The 24042-nt window shown below is 33.8% G+C and overlaps 1 protein-coding gene across 1 annotated transcript; it reads left to right on the top strand.

The window, feature by feature from the left end:
- The first annotated feature begins 20473 nt into the window (after nucleotides 1-20473).
- LOC113783680 (purine permease 21-like) lies at nucleotides 20474-22547 on the top strand. Its single transcript, XM_027329883.1, has 2 exons — nucleotides 20474-20617; nucleotides 21282-22547. The coding sequence occupies exons 1-2, from the start codon at nucleotides 20578-20580 to the stop codon at nucleotides 22400-22402; spliced, it is 1161 nt and encodes a 386-aa protein (XP_027185684.1). The 5' UTR covers nucleotides 20474-20577; the 3' UTR covers nucleotides 22403-22547.
- The last annotated feature ends 1495 nt before the right edge of the window (nucleotides 22548-24042 follow it).

Genomic DNA, 24042 nt, shown 5'->3' with positions numbered 1-24042 from the left:
AACTCAAGATGAAAAGCAACCAAGAAGTACTAAGAGTTTCTTTCTCCAAGAACTCCTCTAATAGCTTCCTCCCAAGCTTGAGTCAAGATTTGATGGAGTAGATTTAAGTTTCTCTCTTGTTTTCTCACTAAATAGGCAACGAATCAAGGCTAGGAATGGAGTTGTTTTCTCTCCTTTTGTCTCCCCAAATTTCGTCCAGCCTAGGCACAAGAAAAAGAAATGTTTGTTTGGTGAAATCGAAGTTTAGTTATAAGAGAATTAGTCTTGGTCTTGGTCAACCCTAGTTAGATGATTGACAAGTGACAAGAAACCAAGTGATATCTATCTGATTGCCTCCAAATATCTCTCTTTCTCCTAATTATCTATTAACACCTCTATTCCAACAAATTTCATTTGCACAAAACTCCCTCTGATCTTCCAAAGTTATGGCACGCACCTCACTAGTCGATCACACTAATATCATGCACTATAAAATTTAATATGCATCAAATGAAACATGCACCAAGTAAAATAAGAAAATAGGTCAAAATCATAATTCAACTAATAAAACAACCAAGAATTCAAGGCAAGTAAATGAAAATCAAAGAAAATATGTAACTAACTGTCGGGTCACAACACAACTTGCAAACATCTAAAAATGAGCAAAAATGAACAAAACCTTTTTGTTTCTCTTAGTCAAAGCTAGGGTTTGAAACCTCTTGTATTAAAATCTCTTTCTTTCTATAAGTATGTCATGCCACAAAACGTTAGGCAATCAATTAAAAGAAACAATAAGGTACAACAGTTCGTTATCATTCACTATATATACAAGCAAGTAAGCCAAATTGAAAGGTATGAAAATTTCGGGTCCTCACAAAGAAGATTGGAGCAAGCAATTGAGAAGTTTTTTTTTACTCTTTTTCTTATCTTTGTAGCAACTCTTTGAATTCGTGGTTTTAATTTCCAATCATGTTGAACTAAATTGTTTTTAGGGTTAGGGTTTTTGTGAAGGAATTCGGTTAATTTTTCTAGTTTAATTTCTTGCCTTTTGCTATGATTTATTTATTTTGATTTAATTACATGTTTATATTTTGCCACCATAGACATGCTCTTAGGGTTTGTATTGAATTGAGAAGGGATATACAACTGTGCACTAGATAAATAAACATATTTAACCTAATTAGGAGAGTAGGTTAGGATTTGTATAACGCATTTATATCACCAAAGTTTTTAAAGGGTTTAATCGAATACTTGCGATCTTGAGAGAGATGTAAGATTTAATTAGACACACTTTAGATATATCGAGAGATAATCTAAAATACAATTGTGTGATGCATTTATAGTTTGTTAAGAAATTAACCAGATAATTGATTCAAATTCTAGATTAAAACCTGAAACCCTAGACTTGCGTCTATTGTTTTCTCACCACTACTCTATTTGAATTGATTATTCCTTTATCGTTTTGTTAGAAAAAAAAAACCACTCCTTGAATTTAAATTTTGTTATTTTAGAATAATTAAAGTGGAAAATTAACTCGTCCCTGTGGTTCCGACCTTGAAATATTTCAGGTAAATTATTATTACGATTGACCCTGTGCCTTTGCAGGAAATCGTCGACCAAGTTTTTGGAGGATGACGCTAAGTTTTTCTACTTTAGTTATTTTTGTTATTTTGCCATTTATTTTTATTTTTATTTCTTCACTTTTGTTTTTATTTTTTCTTGCTTAGATACCTTGGTTTAAGACGGCTTTAGACATTTCTAATAACCAAAATCCACCACCAGCTCCACCTGCTAGACTTTATCTGAGGGACATCCAATGTCTCGTGATAGCAGCTTCCTCACATTGTATCCGGCTAAGTGATGGAGTCAGGAATTACGAGGTCAAGACCTTGCATTTTAATATGCTTCCTACTTTTCATGGTCTACCTAATGAAGACCCGCTATCTTCTATCCGAAAATTTTACTCAATGGTGCAAACTTTTTCATTGAGTGGGATATCAAAAGATGATCTACGAATGAGGTGTATTCCCTATTGTCTCAAGGATCGTGCTAAATCTTGACTGCTAAACTTACCTGAGAGATCCTTGAGAACTTGGGAAGATGTTTACAATATCTTTGGAACCAAGTAATATTCTCCGCAGAAAACTATTGATTTAAGGACCAAGATTTGCTCCTTTGCTCAAATGGAGGGAAAGCCCATTCACAAAGCTTGGGAACAATTTAAGCTGGTACTTTTGCTCAATATCCTCATCACCAGTATTTGTTGGTTCTACAAGTACAGTTTTTCTACGATGGGCTGACTTTCACGACTCAAAACATGGTAGATTTTACAGGAGGGGGCACATTGGTGATAAACTTCCGGAAGAATTGGTTGTAATATACGAGTTACTTGCTAGTAACTCTCAACAAAAGGCAAGTTGAGGTAAAAGAGAAAGTGTTCATGAAATGTCTAGTTCTAAGGATTTGGGTTCACAAGTGGCCGAATTGAGTCGTCAAATGCATCAGATGCAATTATTGCTAAAATGTGAAACTTAGTCTTTAGAGCCATGTTATCAAATGAATTATCTCTTTTCTAATACATATAATAAGGGGTGGAGAAATCTCCCTAATTTATCATGAATCATGGAGATCTTAATAATTTATCATGGAGAAATCAAGAGATCACCCTTATGGGACCACCTAGGTTCCTAGGTCAGTCGTAGGGATCCCAATATTTGCCTTCACCTGCTCAAGAAAAGAAGCCAAGTGTTGAAACCATGATGTTACAATACATGCAGAAACTGGAGCAAATAACTCAATCTCAACAAGCTTCTATTCAAAGTTTGGAGAGACAAGTAGGCCAATTGGTTAAGGCGCTGACTGAAAGGGAGCCAAGCAAACATCCCTATACTACTGAGGTGAACCCAAAAGAAACTACTATGGCTGTGACTCTTTATTCGGGCAAAGTATTGAATGATCCTATCATTGAGTCCAAGACTAAATCAAGTGAAAAGCAAGATAGGAGCGGAATTGCTATTGAAAGTGCAGGAACTGGTGATTCGAAGAATGGTTCAGGTGAAAAGACTCAAGGTGAAGACAATCAACATATGAAGGTGCTTGAGGTGAAAGCTTATGTGCCGCCCATCCCTTTTCCCCAAAGGCTTAAGAAAAAGGCAATTGATGAGCAATATCAAAAGTTTGTGGAGATGCTCAAGAAACTTCAAGTGAACATGCCTTTTTTTGAAGTTCTTGCTAATATACTTGCTTATGCAAAGTTCTTGAAGAGAATAATGTCTAAAAAAAAGAAATTAGAAGACTTTGTAGAGGTGTTTCTTATTGAGAAATGTAGTGTAGTGCTACGGAAAATTAACTCTGAGGGTTGGTAAAGAGAAAGAAGAATTTAACATTTTTGAACCCTTAAAGTATCCTTCTTATGAGGAATCTTGTTCCTATATTGCTACTACTGACGATTTGTATGGTGAAAAATATGTCTTAGAGCAGCATATGGGATTTTTGCCTTTGCATGATCATTGTTCATATTCTTTTTTGGCGGTCCAGAAGTGCAAGATGTGAACAGTTATGCAGTACTGCAGGCACATAAATTAGAGGAAGTGCAAATGTCTGAATCATTTCATCTTCCTTGAACTTATAGGCTTTGTCTGACTGAAGACATAAGACTTAGTTCTTATTGGGAGGCAACCCGACTTCTTTCTAATTTTATTTAATATTTTCCTTGTTTTTGGGATTAATGGTGGTGTTTATTTTCTTAGGATTTTATTGCTTTCTAGTTTGGGTTATTTGGTGGTGTATTTAACTCCTATTTGTAGTATTTATTTGTCTTTTTATAGGTTGGTAGGATGGCTATATGAACTTGACTATTAGATGATAACGCAACTTCTCTTACCCCACTTGATCTTTGGCTCTCTATTTGTTATCAGGGGAATTTCACTTTCAGCTCTTTTCTTGTTATTATTTCTTTATTTTATCTCCAACATTGAGGACAATGTTGTCTTAAGTGTGAGGAACGGGTGAAAGAGTACTAAAGTGAAATTTTTGGTTAAAATTTTCAAAATTTTGTTCTTATTGTTCATTCTTGGATATACAATGGCTTATATTTCAAGATTTATTATTATTAAAATTTATTTATATGTTCAGTGTTAAATAGTGTTATGTTAGAGTGTTTCTTTGGTGAATATTTGGTATTTTGAAACATTTTCAACTTTTGACTAACTTTTCTAGGTATTGTAATATTTTTCTAGCATTTTTCTTGTGAATTTGGCTTGATTATTAATCTTAGTTCTCCATGATAATGAGAAATGAAGCATGGTTTTATGTTATTGTTGGTGTTGAATGTTTATTTTATTAATTTGACTGTACTCCGCTAGTTATCGTTACCTAGTAACCGGGGGTCTTCACACAAAAATATCGATCTTCGCGTCAAAAAGTGATGATAGTTATGAGTATGTGATTCTTTAGCGGTGAAGTTGAATAACCAGACTTTTTTATTTAGGAGATGTTGGACTTTGCGTCAAAAGGATTAAACGGCTGAGAATTAAGTACATTCCCCTTGTTAAAAATATAAAAAAGCTTAAATATGGGGGAATTTGAAGAAAAAAAGAGAAAAATAAAGAAAAAAAGAAGGAAACAAATATATGAGAATTAACCTAATAGCCTGTGGATCCATATAGTTATATATCTGAAATTTTGCTTAATAGTTGGGCTGTTTGCAAGGCAATGCTTGTTAAATATTTTATATCTCTAATTTAGTTAGTGGGAGTTGAAATAGTTGATGGTGTTAAAAGCTAACCGAACAAGTGTTCCTTTGGTTTTCACTATTGACACTTGACACTTATTTAGAATGATTGCTTTGAGAATAATAGCCTTGAATATAGCCATTGCTTGTATTTAGTGGATTTTGTTCTTGTGCTTGAGGATAAGCACAGACTAAGTATGGGGGAATTTGATAGGGTATAAATGGTAGTGCATTTATGGGTATAAGTTGCTAGTTAACCATGTTATTTGAACTTTATCTTAAATAGAAACTACTTAATTTTGCTCTTATATTGTTTTAATAAGTGAAAAGTTCAATTGGAGGGAAAACGGACTAAAAATGTGGCACGAAGAAGTAATGAAAGAGGAAAAAGTCAAGAGGAAGAGGTTTCATAGGAACGACATATTTCAATATTTTGGCGATAACTTGAGCTACACGTATTGGATTGAGATGATTCTTGCTTCTTCTTGAAGCTAAGAGAACGCTCTACAAATCTTATGAAACATCAAAGTCTGGGTTTCACGTTTTCATAGCCAAATATTCAAAATACTAAAGTATAGTTGCGCTGCAAAGTTCTTCTGACCAATTATCAGTATTTTGGACATATCTTAGCAGCCAGACCTCCAAATGACTTGATTCTTATAGAGTTTGAAAGCTAATTCAAAGGGGTACAACTTTCATGGTCGAGCAAAAATGATTCGGCCTTGATGATAGAGATTTTTGGCCTTAAACTGGATCCATGCACGGATCTGAAGCGATCTGTCTGCGGATCTTCAATAACTTGCACCGATGTTCATGCCGGAGTTGTTCTAGTCAAGTCATCGATGGAACTCCTGTGCCGGAGTTTAGGCCGGTGTTTGCATTGGTGTTCATCTAAAAAATGCATGAAATTGTCATTTCTTAGCTCCAATAAACCTAATCCTACCCCGTTTCGAATACTATTTTAAGAAACTATAAATAAGGGCTATCTAGGACGTTTTTAGGGGTGGAAACATTAATCTATATTAATTTTAACATCTTTTCATAATTTATTCCTGAGAGATCAAAATCAAACGAAGGTGAATCAATGGAGCATGCAAGGAGAAGATTGGAGCCAGCAACTGAGAAGTTTTCTTACTTTTTTTCTTATCTTTGTAGCAACTGTTTGAATTCATGGTTTTAATTTCCAATCATGTTGAATTAAATTGTTTTTAGGGTTAGGGTTTTTATGAAAGAATTTGATTAATTTTTGTAGTTTAATTTCTTGCCTTTTACTGTGATTTATTTATTTTGATTTAATTACGTGTTTATGCTTAGCCACTATAGACATGCTCTTAGGATTTGTATTGAACTAAGAAGGGATATACAATTACGCACTAGCTAAATAAACATATTTAGCCTAATCACGAGAGTAGGTTAGGATTTGTATGACGTACTTATATCACCAAAGTTCTTAAAGGGTTTAATTGAATAGTTGCGATCTTGAGAGAGATGTAGGAGTTAATTAGGCACACTTTAGATGTATCGAGAGATAATTTAAATTACAATTGTGTGATGCGTTCATAGTTTGTTAAGAAATTAACTAGATGATTGATTCAAATTTTGGATTAAAACTTGAAACTCTAGACTCGCGTCTATTGTTTTCTCACCACTACTATATTTGAATTGATTAGTCCTTTATTGTTTTGTTAGAAAAAAAAACCACTCCTTGAATTTAAATTTTGTTATTTTAGAATAATTAAAGTAGAAAATTAACTCGTCCTTGTGGGTTTGACGCTGGAATACTCCAGGTAAATTATTACTACAATTGACCCTATGCGCTTGCGGGAAATCGTCGATCAGGTAGTTAGTGAGGCTTGGGACAAATAGCAGATAGGGTCCAAATTCTTCAAATTCCACCACAAAGTTAAGGAATGCAGAATTGCTCTACTTAACTGGAACAGAAAGCTAAAAATCAATGCACAAAAAGAAATACAAGATTTGAAATAGAAAATTAGTGAAGTCAAAAGGGGAGATTATCAGGGCAAAAGAGCACAAATTGCTGGCCACATAAAAAGCTTGCAGAGGAATACAAAAAAGAAGAGATGTTCTGGCACCAGAAAGCAAGAATTAACTGGCTAAAGGAAAGGGATAAGAATATTGGATATTTGTGTGCTGTGGTAGAGGGGAGAAGAAAAAGGAACAATATCTCTACTCTCCTGAAGGAGGATGGACAGTGGTGTGGTAGTGTTGAGGAAATTGAAAGGAGATTACAGGATACTTCCACAGCCTTTTCACCTATAGTCAACCTGAAGCTTTTGATATATTATGATAAGCTATTCCATTATCAATCACAAACCAAATGAATCAAAGGCTCACTAGACCTATCACAGAAATGGAAATCAGAAAGGCAGTGTTCTCTCTTCATCCAAACAAGGCCCCTGGGCTGGATGGTATGACTCCAGTCTTTTTCCAAAAATTTTGGAATGTCATTAAAACTGATCTTATTGCTGCAATTGATAGTTTCTTCCATTCTGGTAATATTCTGAAAGCTATGAATGAAACTGTCATCACTCTAATTCCTAAAGTTGATGCTCATGTAAGTGTTTCTCTATTCAGACCAATAAGCTTATGTAATGTTGTCTATAGGATCATCTCCAAAATTTTGGTTAACAAATGAAACCTTTGCTGAATTTCTGCATTAGTCCAAACCAACAGCTTTCATTCCTGGTAGGCAGATCATTGATGATGTGATAATTGCTCATGAAGTTGTTCACTATTTGAATAGGAGAAGATATGGCAAAAATGAATTTATGGCACTTAAACTAGATATGTCTAAAGCCTTTGATAGAGTAGAGTGGAACTTTCTGGTAAGAATCATGGAAAAAATGGGGTTTTGCAATACCTGGATAAGATGGATTTTAACTTGTATTTCCTCCGTGACATATACTTTTAACATCTATAGGGAGAAAGAGGGTATGTGAGGCCATCTAGGGGATTAAGACAAGGGGATCCTGTATCCCCTTATCTATTTTACTGGTCTCTGAAGGTATTTCTAGCTTATTGAAAACTGCCATGAGCAACAAAAGAATCTCTGGGCTAAAAATTGCTATTGCAAGCCCTGCCTTATCCCATCTTTTCTTTGCACACGACAACCTCATTTTCTGTAGAGCTAACAAAGAAGAAGCAAGAGAGGTGATGCAGGTTCTTAAAGTGTATGGAGAGGCTTTTGGACAGATCATAAACACAGAAAAATCACAGGCGTTCTTCAGTAAAAACACAGATGACAGAAGGAGAAAAGAGGATCTAAACATCCTTGGAAGAATGAAGCAGGTGCAATAGAGCAAATATTTGGGACTCCCAATGGTAATTGGAAGATCCAAAAAAAGACAAGTATTTAACTACATAAGATAGAAAGTTATAGGAAAACTTAATGGTTGGAAGGAAAAGATGCTAAGTCAAGCTAGGAAAGAGGTGTTGCTCAAATTTGTGATACTAGCAATGCCTAACCATGCTATGAGTTGCTGTAAATTACTAGGAGGACTATGTAAGGAGATGGCAAAATTCTGGTAGGGAACAAAAGAAGGTGAGCACAGAATACACTGGACTGGGTGGAAAAAATTGTCAGAAGTGAAAGGAAAGGGTGGACTTGGTTTTAGGGATTTGCAAGATTTTAATGTAGCAATGCTGCCCAAGCAACTCTGCAGAATAATCACTAAACCAAACTTGCTGTTGAGTAAGGGGTTTTTATGGCAGATATTATAAAGGGAAGCAAGACCAAACTTGCTAATTGGGAAATGGAAGCAAAACCAGGTGATTCATGGATGTGGAAAAGTATCCTCAGTGCAAGGAAAATGCTAGAAAGAGGAACCAGGAAAAGAGTGGGGGATGGGAAGACAATTGACATATGAAATGATAGGTGGATCACTGATAGAGAAACAGGAAAAGTTCTGACACCAAAATCTCATGCATGTAATGTAAGGAAAGTGCAAGAGCTAATACAGGATGGAAAGTGGAACCTGGACCTAATGAACACAATCCTGAATGAAGAAGATTGCAAGAAAATAGAAAAATACCAATCAGTGTTTGTGCAAGAAAGCATAGGATTGTATGGCCTTTATCAACAACTGGCCAATACACTGTGAAAACTGGATATGTGCTAACCAGAGAGATGCAGAATGAAGAAGGCAGAGTGGCCCAAAATGTAGAAGGAAACAGCAGAAATGAGCAAAACACTAAGACATTGAAAGCTGTTTAGAACTTGAACATTAAACATAAGTTGAAACACTTTATATGGAAGTCTCTACATAGAGTTCTGCCTCTAAATGAAATCATCAGAAGCAGAACAAGAAAAGGGGAGGATAAATGCCCATGCTGTGGGGAAGCAACAGAAACATTGGAGCACATGATGTTTTCTGCCAACATGCTGAATGGATATGGAAGGCTGCACCAATCAAGTGGGATGGGTTGCATTCCTTTAGGCAAAATTTTCTGGCTATGGTGGACCACTTTGATGGAGGCAAAGGAAAGAGAGGATGGGGAAGAACATATTGCATTAACTCTAAATATCCTATGGCAAATATGGAAATTCAGGAATCAAATGCAATTTAAAAAGGAAGCAAAATGTCCAGGCTTGACAGCACAAAAGGCAACATATGAATGGCAGGAGTATAGGAGGGCACGCGCGTGCGGGTGGGGGGGGGGATGTGTGTGTGGATAAAGAGCAAGATGGAGAAAACAGCAAGCAAGGAGCTGGAGTCAGATGGACAACACCTGAAAGGGGAGTGATAAAGATAAATACAGACGCAGCTTTCAACCAAAGAAAGGATGTTGCAGGATGGGGAATTGTGGCTAGAGATGATAGTGGTAAGCTAGTAAGTGCTTGGGCTGGAAAAGAAAATAAGCATAGTGAACCAGCAATAGAGGAAGCAACAGCAGAACTGCACTTTTGAAGGCAAAACAAAAAGGCTGGAGAAACATTTGGATACAATCAGACTGCAAAGTGGTGGTAGATAGGATTGAAGAAGATTGCATTGGGGATCCAGTGACTGGGACGATAGCTGAAGACATCAAAAAGCCTAAGCAAGAGTTCTGTAAATGTTATTTTTCCTTTATTAATAGGAAAGATAACTATGTTAGTTACCATTTGGCGAAATTTGCCTTAAATTAGTGAAGTGAGTTGGGAACAGTCTTTCCCTCTTTGGCTCAGTTGTCTAGACAGAAATGATGTAGGAGCAGTTGCTCCAACGTTGTAAGTACATTTTATTTGCAATATAAGTTCCGTTATCGTTTGGGAAAAAAAAAACAACGTAAACTAGACTTACATGGAAGCAGTAGCACAATACACAACTAGAAATCGACTCCAATTATACCAAAGCAGGTACTTAGAAAACATTGGACTAACAATAGGTACTAAAAGACAAGGACTAATCAACACAACGAACATATGACATGCATAAGAAGCTGTCTTTTCATAATGGAAACAAGCATAAAAATTTCTTAGAAGTGAGGTGCATAACATTTTAGTGTTAATGTGAGTACAAAGGCGGAACTGAGCAAGCAAATGAAACAATTTATAATTATGAAATACAGCAACAATTTGGTCAATCAAAACAAACGCAACAACAAACAAAGGGTCTAACAATGCAACACTTGCAACGAATTACACATGGAAAACAAACGGAACGTTGAAGACCTCATTTTCAAAGCTAGTAACTTAAAATTTTTAATATTCCAATTTGCTTTCATCGGATGATTGACCTCACCCAAAAGTCTTTTAGTCAAATCAGGCAAGTGTACTCACATCATTGTGTCATGTGATAAAATGCAGGAAATGGGGTTCATCAGTTCCAGTTCTCTCCAGTTGTTGTAAATTGATAGAATTTCAGTACAAATCAGTATAATTTTAGTGTACATATGAATTAGGGTTATTATCACTTTACCCTCTTAACGTTTGGTGCTACTATCAATTTCCCCCTTAACGTTATCTTTTAGTCATTTTACTCCTAAGACTAACGGTCAAACTTAACAGAATTTGTTAATTAAAGTGAAAAGACATGTTTAACCCTTAAAATTATTATCACTTTACCCCCATAAAATATAGTCTCATTATCAATTTACCCCATAGAATTATTTTTTAAACAATTTATCCTACCATTAAACCAACTTAGCAAGTTAAAAAACTTTAGAAGAAAATACCCTCCTCTTTGCATAATAAAAATAATAAAAAATTTAGAGTGACTCTTCTCCTTTTTAGTATCAGGAAAAAAGTCAAAGTAATTTCTTTCTTCTTAGCAATCTTATTAATATTGAAAAAAAAATAGAAAGATGGAGAGGGGGAGGGGGAAGGGGAGAGGGAGAGAGAGAGCTCAATTCTTTTTTAAAAAATTACAAATAAGAAAGAATTAAATAATTTTATTATTTTAAAATTATTTCACTTTTTTGTTTACCACTAAATTCCAATCCTAATCTCGACAACCTTAAAGTAATACGATAATGTTAGACTTTTCTTTATTTTCTTTTTTTGCAAAATCTAATTTTTTGTCTCCTTCTTTCTTATCTCTTTTTCTTTTCCAAGTATTAATAAATGTGAAAAAAAGAAATTTGAGAAAATCCTTTTATTTTTATGTTTTTCGATGTCTTAAAGTGAAAAAAAGGAAGAATAACCATTCCAATTTTTTATTTTTAATTATGTATAAAAAGGGTAAATATATTTAAATATTTTTTGACCATACTAGTTAGATTAATGATGAGGTGAAATGCTTAGAATATAATGTTAGGAACCAAAGTAATTGTATCACTATAATCTAAACGAATAAAGTGATAATAACAATGTAGCAATGCTATAAAATAAAAGGGTATTTTTGTCCAAAATTTCTTAATATATTGAGTTGAATTACTCATGGGGGTAAAGTGACTAAAAGATAACGTTAAGGGGTAAACTGATAGTAGTGATATAGTTTAAGGGGGTAAAGTGATAATAACTCTATGAATTATTACTGATTTGGTGCAAACTCACGGTAACACTAATAATATATTAGTTTATACTAAAACTGTGTCAGTTTATACAATTAAACGGAACTGAACAGAGCCTCAACTGGAGAGGCCCTGACCCATAAAATGCACAATCCTAAGCTCTCTTACTTTTTAGTCAATTGCTTGAGTCGTCAACAATCCTGTGCAAATCAACTGCTAGTTACTTAAAGAGTTTAAGTCCACCAATTAGCTTGTTATTGGAGTTTGTCGACTTGGGGATGAAACAACACTTTTGAAATAACTGTAGTGTTTTGACTACAAAATTAAGAGTAATGATTTGGTGTTGCATTCAACTAAACCAACCTATGTACGTAATCTTTACCTGCTGAGGAGGGCATAAGTATGTTGAATTGTCTCGTGTTCGGATTAATCAATCATTGGTTGAGTTCTAACAGTTTTTCCTGGATCAGGTCCACATGATACATCTGCAAAGATAGGAACAGGTGTATTACAATAAGTTTGCCTAGAACGTTGAGAATCTTATCCTAAAATATCTTTATAATCACTAGGATCGCTACATCCTTGTCATTTCAATATACCATCCCACTCTAGTAGTCTACATTTTGATGGGTTCAAATTTTTTTTTTTAATTATCTATCCATCTGTTGGCAAGTTCCTTTACAGCATAGACTCCATTAGGGTTATTAGCACAACAACAATAATTGGGAAAACTATCACTCATACATGGTGCATTAGTATAAATTACATCATATCAAATAAGTCAGATTGATTTTTCATGTCTAGTATCTATTAGACAAGAAAGCACGTCTCTTATTAGGATAGAATTGATTATGATATAGCACATGAGAGTATTACGCAATACACCTTGACCATATAATACTTTTTCACGGGAGGTTGAGTGAGAAGAGAAAACATTCAGGAAAGAGGGTTAAAAAAGAAGATCTATATCTATATAAATTTGAGAAGGGATTTTTAGCAACAAGCCTCCACACACCTTCCCACTCTTAGTTCTATTTTTCTAGCATTTTACATTTATTTTATTTCATAAAATACATCATGTCTACGTTTGAAACACACAACTACGTTTCCATCAAATAAGAATTCCACTCCAACAAACACTCCTCCCTTCACACATCTTCCCACTCCAAATAATATTCCTCCAATTAATAATTCCACTTCGATTAAAACTCCTCCAACCCAATAATAAGAGATAACAATATGATTTCACCAAAAATCGCAATTTACCATCTCTTATCTATATCTATGATTGCCTTGCGTTATTTATGATTCTATTCCAATTAATACTTCTAGAAGACCATAAGAAGAGATAATAAATATAACATCCCTTCATGCTTTCATTAATTAGGTTATATGATAAAATAAATGGTGGGATTGCGAATAATAAAAAATGGAGTGCAAATAACATTTTCCTAAATAAGAAGTGGCTTTTATGCCTTTCTAATTTAAATAGGTATGAAGTGGCTCCACTTATATAGAAATTTGTTTTGAAGTTTATAGTGAGAGGGTAAATAAAGAAGAAACATTGCCAAACTTAGTAAAAGTAAAAAAAATAAGTGATAGTATTTTATCTTTTAACTTAGTAATCCTAAGCAAAAGGGCAAAATTAAATAGAAAACAAAAATGGAAATAATGTCATGGATTTAAAAATCAAGAATGATACCATTCATGAAATCTAAATTATGAAATCACTAAATAAAAACTACTAGCCTTTTAATGTGGATTTTTTTTTGAAATATTCATTTTTGATAAAAATAATGATAATAACAACACCAATTCTACCAAAATTTTTTTTTAAAAAGTAACAGTATAGTTTAAAAGCAAGATATAGAACATTCGACTCTAAAATACTACTTAATTTGTATATATCTGACCTTGATTAGATTTGAATAAGAGTGCAAAACCTAAACACTAAGGATAACGTTTGGTATCATTAATTATTTTATGTATTCTTATTGCGGTCTTCATATGTAAATATGTATTTGCTATGTTAAAATACATATATATATATATATATATATATATTGATTGCAGTACTTGAGGGTATTATAGATATTATTAGTTTTTCATTTCCATTTTTAGATGCTAATAATTGCAACCATTGTAATCAATTTTCAGTTTTATATTTTCATTATGGTAGGTAAAGTTAAATATATTGGGTCGCAGGGATATGAATCTAGAGGTTGGGTGGGGGAAGAGGGGAGGAAAGGGAATGGTGAGGAGTTGACAAGTGGCAGGAAGGTTGAAGAAAAAATGTGGGTTACAAGGATGGCGGATAAGAGATGAGAGAAATGATGGTGATTTTTAATAATTTTTAAAACTCTAAAAACACATATTATAGAGATTTTTTAAAAAAATCTACGTTAAAGTTTATGAAAAATGCTAATCTAAATGCAGTCAACAATTTTAGGGGCACAAAATAGGAGAAAGAATTTTTTTTTCTAAAAATTGAAGAAAATAAATTGGTTATAATTTAGTTTTTTATATCATAAGTTTTGATATATGGGTATAACATAATATGTTTTGTCGGATATTGATAGATTGGTTTTTTTTTTTTTAAAACTCTTCTTACCTTACCACCCAACGTAACCCTCTCCTTAAATGCATTAACAATTCCACTATCATATAAATCATTATAAATTAAATTTTTTTCAACATGTTAAGCATACACTTCTTTAAAATTTTTAGTATATATGCATATATTTATTTATTTATTTATTATTCTGTACCACAATATATAAATATATATATAATATTATTTTGATTTGAAATATAACCCCCGTGTATGGCACGGGTCAAAACGCTAGTGATTATAAAATCAAGCAGGAGAAAGAAAGTAGCCATTTCGGGACAGAGGCGGAAGGGGAATTTTGTTGGGCAGTGCCATGGGAGGAGTCGAGGAGATAGAAATGGTTAAAAAGAAAAAGAAAAAAAATGGGTGGCTCCTATTATTACTTTGTCTTATGCCTTTAGCGCTTAACCAAGTCTTTGTTGCATTGGATTTTGAAGGAAGGAACCACATAACAATACGAGTTAAGGTATCTCAACTTTACCTATTATATCTCAGCCATATAACTTAACATCCGAGCTAGTTTGTTTCATCATACAAAGGAATTCTAACCTGAAAAAAAAAATGAAGTGTAGTACTGATCTATGAGTACCCACTTCTAAACATTTTCCTTTTTCGTTCTAAGATGCATGTCTTGAAATCATTGTTATTGTGGCAAAAAAAGAGTAAATAAATAAATAAAAACTCATTCTGACAGCTTTGCATTGCCAAAACTAAGAATGGTGAAATTAAGATGCAAAAATGATACTAGGGTTGGAATGGCAAAAAAAAAGGATATTGGAAATTTTTTTTCAATTTGTTATATGTGAACATAAGGAGCAACTAGATAATGACATAACAATAATATACTACAACTAAATAATTCCACAAATTTCCATGTTTGACCAAATCAATATTCTTGCAGTGCATGCGTCCAATGAAGGCTAAACTAGACAATTTGTACAAGCACTACGCATGTTTCGCTTTCTCCAATATCCATACGTATATCTTAAGAAAATTTTGCTACAGTGAATGAGAGAATTGCAGTTTTGGTCCCAAATATTTAGAGTATGAGCGTTTTTAGTTTTAAAAGTTTGGATGAAAGCAAAAGTAATTTCAAATATTTAAATTTCCATGCACATTTAGTCATAATGACTGACTTTCACTAATTACCATCAGAATTAGGTCACGTGCCAGCAACTAATTTTTTAAAAAAAATTTAAAAATTAATATAATAATGCTAGCCATAATTTGTAATAAAAGATTACTAACTATTCACATGCTAGTCACTTGAGTAATTAGTTTTAATCTATTTTTTTTTGTCAACTGAATTTGTGTATTTCTAGGCTAAAGATAATTATTCATGTGATCAGCATGCGAGTAATTAGTCCTCATTTATTACAAATTATGGCTAAGTAGTTTTTCATGTTTTTTTAAAAAGTTTAAAAAATGAATTGCTGGCACATATTAGCATGTGCCCGGAGTCTGGTAGCAATTGGCAAAAATCAATCAATGGGACTAAAATCTGCTTAGAGATTAAAATATTTGGGACTATATTTATATCCGTCCAAACTTTAAATGCTAGAAGTGCTCATATCCCAAATATTTGGCACCAAAACTACAATTCTCTCATAATGAAATCCCATCACTCAAGACTATTGACTTTTGATGAGATAAGGCTTTGTTTGCATTGCAATTCTTGGGGAAATTTATTTTTGATTTTTGGGGAATATTCCTCATTCAAACACATTTTTTAACAATCTTTGTTTTAATATGCATCATATTTAAAAAATGTATTAGTTTTAGGTTCATGAATAGTCTCGCATTGGTTCAAAAGATGGAGAAAGAACGATTAATGTGTAAGGGTATGAGACCTAATAGTTTAAGTTTTTGATCAGAGTTGGATTCTTAATTTACGTATTCGGCTCTTTGGTGGGCTCTCTTGAGATTTTTCCCTAACAAGTGGTATCAGATTTTCTGATTGTAAATTTGGGCTACTTATGGGTAAGTAGATTCTTCTCGAAGTTGGATCTGTGAAAATTCTCTTTTTAGTGGTGGACCGAAATGCCAATGAGTTTAGCTGGTGTTATATTAGGTGCATCATGAGTATGACAGGGGGTCCGATTGGTGTTAAACCAAGAAGTTAAGGATTGGTAGGGGTCCGAAATCTAGGTGTTAAAGTGGACTTGCATTGAGCATTAAAATGGCTCGGAAAAGAACTTGTAAACATTGGTTCAATGTGAGAGGTTCACGAATAAAGAATTTTGTCCCACATTGATTCGAAAAATGAAGAAAAAGCGATTAATGTGTAAGTAAAGGACCGAAATCTAATAGTTTAAGTTTTTGGATCATGATTGGGTTTTTGACTCACATATTGGATATTTTGTTGGGCTCACTCGAGGTTTTCTCCCTAACAATTAGAGGGTTTTTTTTTTAAAAAAAAAAAACTCCGTAAAATTCTCAAAAAATGCAGTCAAAATGGGCTGGACTCAAGTTAGTGTGTTACGGAAAACTACACTATACAGCAAATCAAAATTGAGCAGTCGTGATGTTTACTTTAAATCTTCCATTCAATGCGCCTTAAAATGCTACTTTCAATACCCTAGGAGTTCGTTTGGTTCACGTATTGGATGAGATAGTATGATTCATTTTCAGATTATTAATCTTGGGGTTGAATCATTCTCGGATTAATAATCCAAATCATCTAGTGTTTAGTTGATTCTAGATTGGATAGAATATATTGGAAAATAATCCTATCCTATATTTGGTTGGAGATTGAATGAGATAGGATTACTATTTTAATGACCAAAATACCCTTAATTTGTAGGATCATTTTAATAAAATAATTTATAAATTTTATTTAAATAAAATAATTTTAAACTTTAGAATTATAAAGTAAATCAAGGGTTTTGATATATAAAATTTACATTTACTCAAAGTTAGCCCATTTGGGACCTTAAAAATAGGTTCTAACCTAGTTTTTGAATCTAAATTTTAAATTTAATTAAATAATGGATCGAGTTTTGACTAAATTAGGTTTAAATTGAATAAAATCCAATCCAAATAATAGTTCTAAATGAGCCACGCTCAAGCCAATAGAATATTTTTCTTTGGGCTGAATTTGAACTTAAATAGACTTTGATTGAGCAAATAAGGTTGGTAAGGGCAACATAGTCCTTTTATTATGATGTAAGTAGGGGCAAATTAGTTTAAAATTTTAAATTAATTAATAGGGGTAAATTTTGTCAAAAAATTTAAAATAATGAATAGGGGAAAATTAGTCAAAAAAATTAATATAATTAGTGGGGTAAATTTATCCATTTATTGTTATATTATTGTGTGAGAGTATGATTATATAATATTCAACATGAATTTGTATCATTCGCAAGGGTAAATTAGTCCAAATATTGTTATGTTAGTAGTAGCGGCAAATTAGTCTAAAAATTTTAGATTAATTAGTAGGGACAAATTAGTCCACTCATGTTATATTATCTTGTAAGGGTAAGGTTATATAATTATAAGAGTATAAATTTTATATTATTTGTAAGGATAAATTAGTCTAAAATTTTATCATTATCTCTTAGTCATCTCTCGATGACTAATACCACCTCCTCCATGAGATTATTTTATCCCATGAATAGGGGATTTATTCGATTAATTGGGATATGTCATCCCATATGTAAAAGGCAACCAAACATGGGATGATACAGGATAATTAATCAAATTCAGTGTAATCCCATGAACCAAACAGATCCTAAGAGAATCCTTACTGTGTCTACTATAAAAAAAAATACACTGAAAGGTGTTCCTTTAAATTAATGCTTCCTAAAATTGCTGTTACTCCTATAAAAGAATTTTTGAATCTTCTATGTCACAAAGAGAGTAATTGGCTTTATTTATCACTAGTGCTCAATGTACACTCCATATGCGTGTAATAAAAAAATACATAATATTTATGATCATATATTTTAAATAAAAATTTTTATCACAGAAGCAAACTTTAATCTTTTAAATATTTCTCATTAAATAATTTTAAGTTATAATGCTTTTTGGGATAGTTATGTTGAAAATATATACTTATATAGTTAAAAGTAAAAATAGTCATGTGTAGTTAAAGGTAGTTAAACTAAAAGTAATTTTTATAAGGATAAAAGAGGAAGTTCATAAAGTGACAATAAATGTAAAGTTCAAACCCCTTCCAAGGCTTTATATTATATGGTATAGACATTTCATTTTTGCTTACTAGGGGAATAACGGATGGCACATTGATTACTGATAAACATTATTTTCTTATTTGTCCGGCAGAGCAAACCATAACATGTTATTTTAGTTGATCAAGAGCGTGATTTATTTGAAACGTTTACTTGCTTTTGCCTGCTGTTCATTTTGGTTTATTGAAATTTGGTTGGTACATGTAGTTTTTCCTATATTTTTTTTTAAAATTTTGATTACTCTTTGGTTTTTCAATTTAAATTGAGGATTTGGGTCATTATTGTCAACTTTAATCCAAATTTCTATTATAAGTCTGAACAAATTCTATAGTGAGTTTAATTTACTTTAATCTAAATTTAGCATTGCCAAAGAATAATTACGTGGGGAAGTTGGATGCTTGAAGTGTTGTTCTATTAAAAATAGTATTAGAAGTAACACATAATTGATTTATTAAAGGGTTACATGAGAATGAAATATTAAGATAAGAAAGTGCTTGCACTCTTATAATAATAAGACTCTTCAAACTTTTAAAAGAGTAATAGATAGGGGTGGCACGGTTTAGGTTTGAACCGAAATCGGATTGGCCGTTGTTGAACCGAAATTGAATTTGAATTTTAGATTCTGAAACCGAAACTATAACCATGACTAAAGGTTTAGATTTAGTTTCATCAAAATTTTCAACCAAAATCAGAACGGACAATGTAAGATCTATTTAAACTATCTTAAAAAATACTTATTGCGTAAAGATCAATTTCAATAGTTGGTACCCAACACACGAGTCCCAATCCAACTTGAACGACCCATATTCCCATTTTATTAGTATGTCTAGACCCCACAACTAATTTAAGTTCAAGACCAATCCAATCTAACTAACAATGACGTTTTTTTATATATATATAAAATTTATGTCATTTGCTTTTTTCCTTGCATATGATAATATAATAAATTTCTTTCTACATTCATTGTCATATTTTATTATAATAAATATTATAATAACAAGTGTTTTAACATAACTAAAAGAACAAAATCCTAATTGAAAGAAATCGGAATCATAATCGAAATAAAAATGAAACTAAAACTAGATCCGGAATCGAAGGTTTAAGAACCGTAATTGCAACCATCTTTATAAGGGGTGATTCAGATTTTACTTTTTACAAGAATCATAACTGTCGTTTTTTAAAACGAAACCAAGGGTTCTCATATCGGATACGGGGCACAAACGGTTGCAGGTGCAACCGTTTGTGCCGGTTATCCTTATTTTGCACTGCGCGTAACATTGGTTAAACACGATGTAACTTTTTTTTCACAGGATGTATTTTCAGAACAGATAGTGGTGGACCCCACACTTGGCGCGGAAATCGAGTTACATGGTGTAATCTCAGCCGTACAAAATTTTGAGGACAAATCTTGACCCTTAACCGTGCAGGGACGGTCATACTGATGACAGTATGACCGTCCCTGCCCCAAATCCTCTCATATCATGGTCAAGTTTGGCAACCTTGTTTTCTAGCCAGTTTTAGGGATCTAATGATTCTATACTAGCCAAGCCAGTACTCTCTCTCTCTCTCTTCCTCTTCCTAACGTCATCATCAGCCTGCCTAACCGTGGCTAAAATTCTAGCACTGTTTGCCATTAGGAGGACATTGAAGGGGCATATACACCAGTAGTAAAAATGGTAGGGCCAACAGCAAAAATCGTGGCATGGCGGCTATATATCAACTCATTACAGACAGAACCAGCCCATATCTCATAAAAATCTATCCATTTGCTCAATAATGATTCTCGCTTAATACACAGCCCACCAATTTCGGAGCAAAGTCTTGAGCAAACAAACTTCAATTCATTTCTAGACATTGATGGTCACTGCTGGTTGTGACACTGAAAATGTGAACGAGGCCATGGTGTAAAAGTCCAAACCTACAACTTGCTTCAATAAATTCAGTACCTCAGAGGTTCAATCTTATGGATATGGACAATTACACATTACCAAACCAAGCTAGCTGTATATATATTGACCAAGTAACAATGAGAAGAAGGAACTCGTATGCTTCGGTACCTTATCTAAGTGATCAGAATTCTCATTTCTCTGGTTCTACCTTACATAAAATCTTCTTCAATGGAGGATGCAGCTCAAGAAAAGCAAATACATGTCACGAGTAAGTTTTCAAGGTAGATTAAAAGCAAGTACATAAAGTGTCTGTCTTGTCTGATTTTCTTGACTAGTATTTTTCTTAATTTAATTTTATTTACGAACTTTTCTTGTTATTGAATGTATGTAGGATTTCTGTATCTAAGCTCAAATAGTCCACCTTTAAAGATAAAACAAATTCAGGTGTCATGCTAGCTTACAACATACTGATTAACTGAAGTACAGACTGATTCACCTATAGAGTTCTTAATTTCTGATCTTCAAACATAAGTGGAGCAATTTGGATCTTCATTTGAAACTATTGAATGACGAAAACAGCTAACATTCGACAACTGAAATGCCAAAGTCATTCAAAGAAGCTCTGGTCAGGCCAATGGAGATCTTTTTCGTTTTTCCGAAAGTCAAGTCTATATAATTAGTCTCAAGTTTACATCATTTTCAAGTACAAAAAGCAGAGTTGCTGCCATTAGCTTTAGCAGACAGTACATGTGACCTTCCGTTATTGAACAATTTTTGCATTAGCGTGCAAAAAGGATTTTCATGTGTTCGCATGAGCATTTTTCTTTTTTGTTTCTGATATTCCTTAAAGATCTTCTTGTTATGTCCTCTTCTGCATTAAGAGAAATGTGGTAGAGAAAACTAATCCTGATCTGTGTTTGTTAATTTATCAGTTCAGGGAGCTGCTCAAGAATCAAAATTTACTGAAAGTGCGGGAAAGGCCATTGGAAACCAACAGTCATCTGTTCCTTTGCTTAACCAATACAAGAGATGGCTTCTAATGGCCTTATTTGCCCTTCTTGTGCTCTTTGGCCAGTCAGCTGCTACACTCCTGGGAAGGTTGTATTATGTAAAGGGTGGAAATAGCAAATGGTTATCGGCATTTTTACAAGTTGCTGGATTTCCAATCCTCCTGCCATTCCTATATAACACAAAAAACAGAAAAAACAACTCAACTGAACAAACAAAGCCACCATCTCCTATAGTCCTCGGATCAATATATATGGTTCTTGGCACTTTGCTAGCAGCCGTAGGGATGTTATGTTCAGTAGGCCTCTTATATCTTCCTGTATCCACTTTTTCGCTCATCAATGCAACTCAGTTAGGCTTCACTGCTTTGTTTTCCTTCTTTCTCAATTCGCAAAAGTTCACTCCTTTCATTGGCAACTCATTGGTACTTCTGACCACTTCCTCTGCCCTCCTTGTGCTTCAAAATGATGACTCCTCAGGCTTCTCAAAATCCTCCAAAGGGAAATATATTATAGGATTCATATGTACCCTATTAGCAGCAGCACTTTCCTCATTGATACTATCTCTAACACAATTTGCAATCAACAAGATTCTGAAAAGGCAAAGAGTTAAGGAGCTTTTCGATTTCTTGATTTACGAATCGCTTGTAGCAAGTTGTATCCTGTTGATCGGCCTTTTCACTAGTGGAGAGTGGAAGACCCTTACAGCAGAGATGAACAAATTTGCACTAGGCAAGACATCCTATACAATGACTTTGATGTGGATAGCAGTGTGCTGGCAAATTTTCTCCATTGGGATAGTGGGGTTGATTTTGAAGGTCTCTTCACTCTTTGCTAATGTCATCAGTACACTGGGGTTGCCAATTGTACCAATTTTAGCTGTATTCATGTTCAAGGACAAGATGAGCGGAGTAAAGGTAGTAGCGATGTTGCTTGCCATATGGGGATTCATATCCTACATTTATCAGCATTATCTTGATGATTTGGAGTCCAAGTCCAGAAAAAAAGATGTCAGTAGCAATGAGATTTCCCTCATTCAGAACTAACTTAAGCGTTGTCTGTGCACTCTACAATAGACCTATCTTCTTCATTTGTTCTTTACATGGTGGAAATTCTCGACTTTTACAGTGAAGTTAGGCCAAGATAAGTCCTCCTATACTAATAAGAAGTGGATGATAATTGTGGAACTGATCACGGATTTGCTTTTACATTCAATTAATTCAACCTAAATATGTTACTTATCCTCATATGAAGAAGAGGTTTAGATAACTTGTATTTGTATACATGTTCTGATCACTCACCAGATAATTTGCCTCTGGCTTCGAAGTTCGAACTCCAAACTCTCGTCGCTGAAGTCTTTATTAAAACAGTCTAACAGACCCAAAAAACATTGGCTCAACAAGAGGCCCTCAGCTATTCACGTCGAACCCCAACAAAGGAGGAACCAAAATTGCCCCGTTTTGATTAGTGAGGACCAAAAATTTAAAAAGGAAAAAAAAGTTCCACTGCAACAGAGGAGGTTATGAAACGTCAAAAGTCAATTATGAAATTCCCGCCCAAACACGAACAGGCGCGATTATTAATTAATATCATTAAATCCAAAAATGCCTACTTTTCTCAGTGTTTCCCACAAAAATTGTGATTACTCTCAAAAACTCCGAGAAGCCTCCTTTTCTTCGTCAGGAAAATTTGTCAATGAAGGTAGCACGACAAGGAAACATATCCTCCCCAGGAAGAAGGTTGCAAACGGAGAGTAAGCGAAAGGAATCTGGAAAAGGAAATCTTCAACGGTTTGGCAAGGTTCGTTTGGAAACTGCTGATCACGCTGGACAAAACTACCCGAATAACAATGGGTAACAGATCTCTTGATTCTAAAGTATTATTAAACATTTGGGTTTGCTAGTTGTGGTTGTGGGTGGACAATCTGTTAGGGTTCATGTTTAAAGAAAAAGTGAACTCTTCCATTTAAACGATGAGAAAAGTTACAAGTGATCAAGTAGCTGCCCAAATAGAAAAGGTGAAAATCATCGAAAAGTAACAAAAATGGAGAATATGGTCGAGTGGTATTGCCAATTAGGGATGCTGTCAAGTCGAGCCGAACTCGAGTAATACCATACTTGAGCTTGAGCTCGAAGGTTATGAGCACTACTTGAGTTTGAACAAGCCTCAAACTTCAGGCTCAAACTCGACTCGATGTAATTAAAAACAACTCGAGCTCGAACTTGTATAAGATTCGAGCTCGAGTACTCGAGCTAAGGTCGTAAAATGAGCTCGAAAACCTTTGTTTTCTAAACCAGAATTCTGCAAAAATTGAGTGCAAAAAATCTGTGCTTTCCTTCAATAAAATAGCAACTCATATTAAAACATGCATTTTGCTTCATTTCAACACAAATGCCAACCATGTGATTCGAGCACTCTAAAATCCACAGTATCAAACTAGTTAATATGATAGTTTCTCAATAGCCAAAATAGCCGTGTAAGCAAAAGAAATAGAGAACCTGATATTAATAGAATTTACTCACAACACACTAAACGTACAAATTTGAGATCAAGTTCTTTATACAACATTCTATTAAGATCCATTGCCAAGATTCTATACAGCAACTCATGTATAGATTTTAGGCAAAAGTCAAAACACAACTTGGCAACAGCTATACAACATTCACTTGAGTAAAAAAAAATCACC

The sequence above is a fragment of the Coffea eugenioides genome, chromosome 9 (assembly GCF_003713205.1).
Source record: "Coffea eugenioides isolate CCC68of chromosome 9, Ceug_1.0, whole genome shotgun sequence".
Lineage (NCBI taxonomy): Eukaryota > Viridiplantae > Streptophyta > Magnoliopsida > Gentianales > Rubiaceae > Coffea > Coffea eugenioides.
The sequence above is the reverse complement of the archived record's forward strand: the minus strand, read 5'-3'. Positions and strand labels throughout refer to the sequence as shown.

Coding starts and splice junctions, on each gene's coding strand:
- LOC113783680 (XM_027329883.1), top strand. CDS start 20,578: ATGGAGGATGCAGCTCAAGAAAAGCAAATACATGTCACGA. Junction 20,618..21,281: donor AAAGCAAATACATGTCACGA/GTAAGTTTTCAA, acceptor TTAATTTATCAG/TTCAGGGAGCTGCTCAAGAA.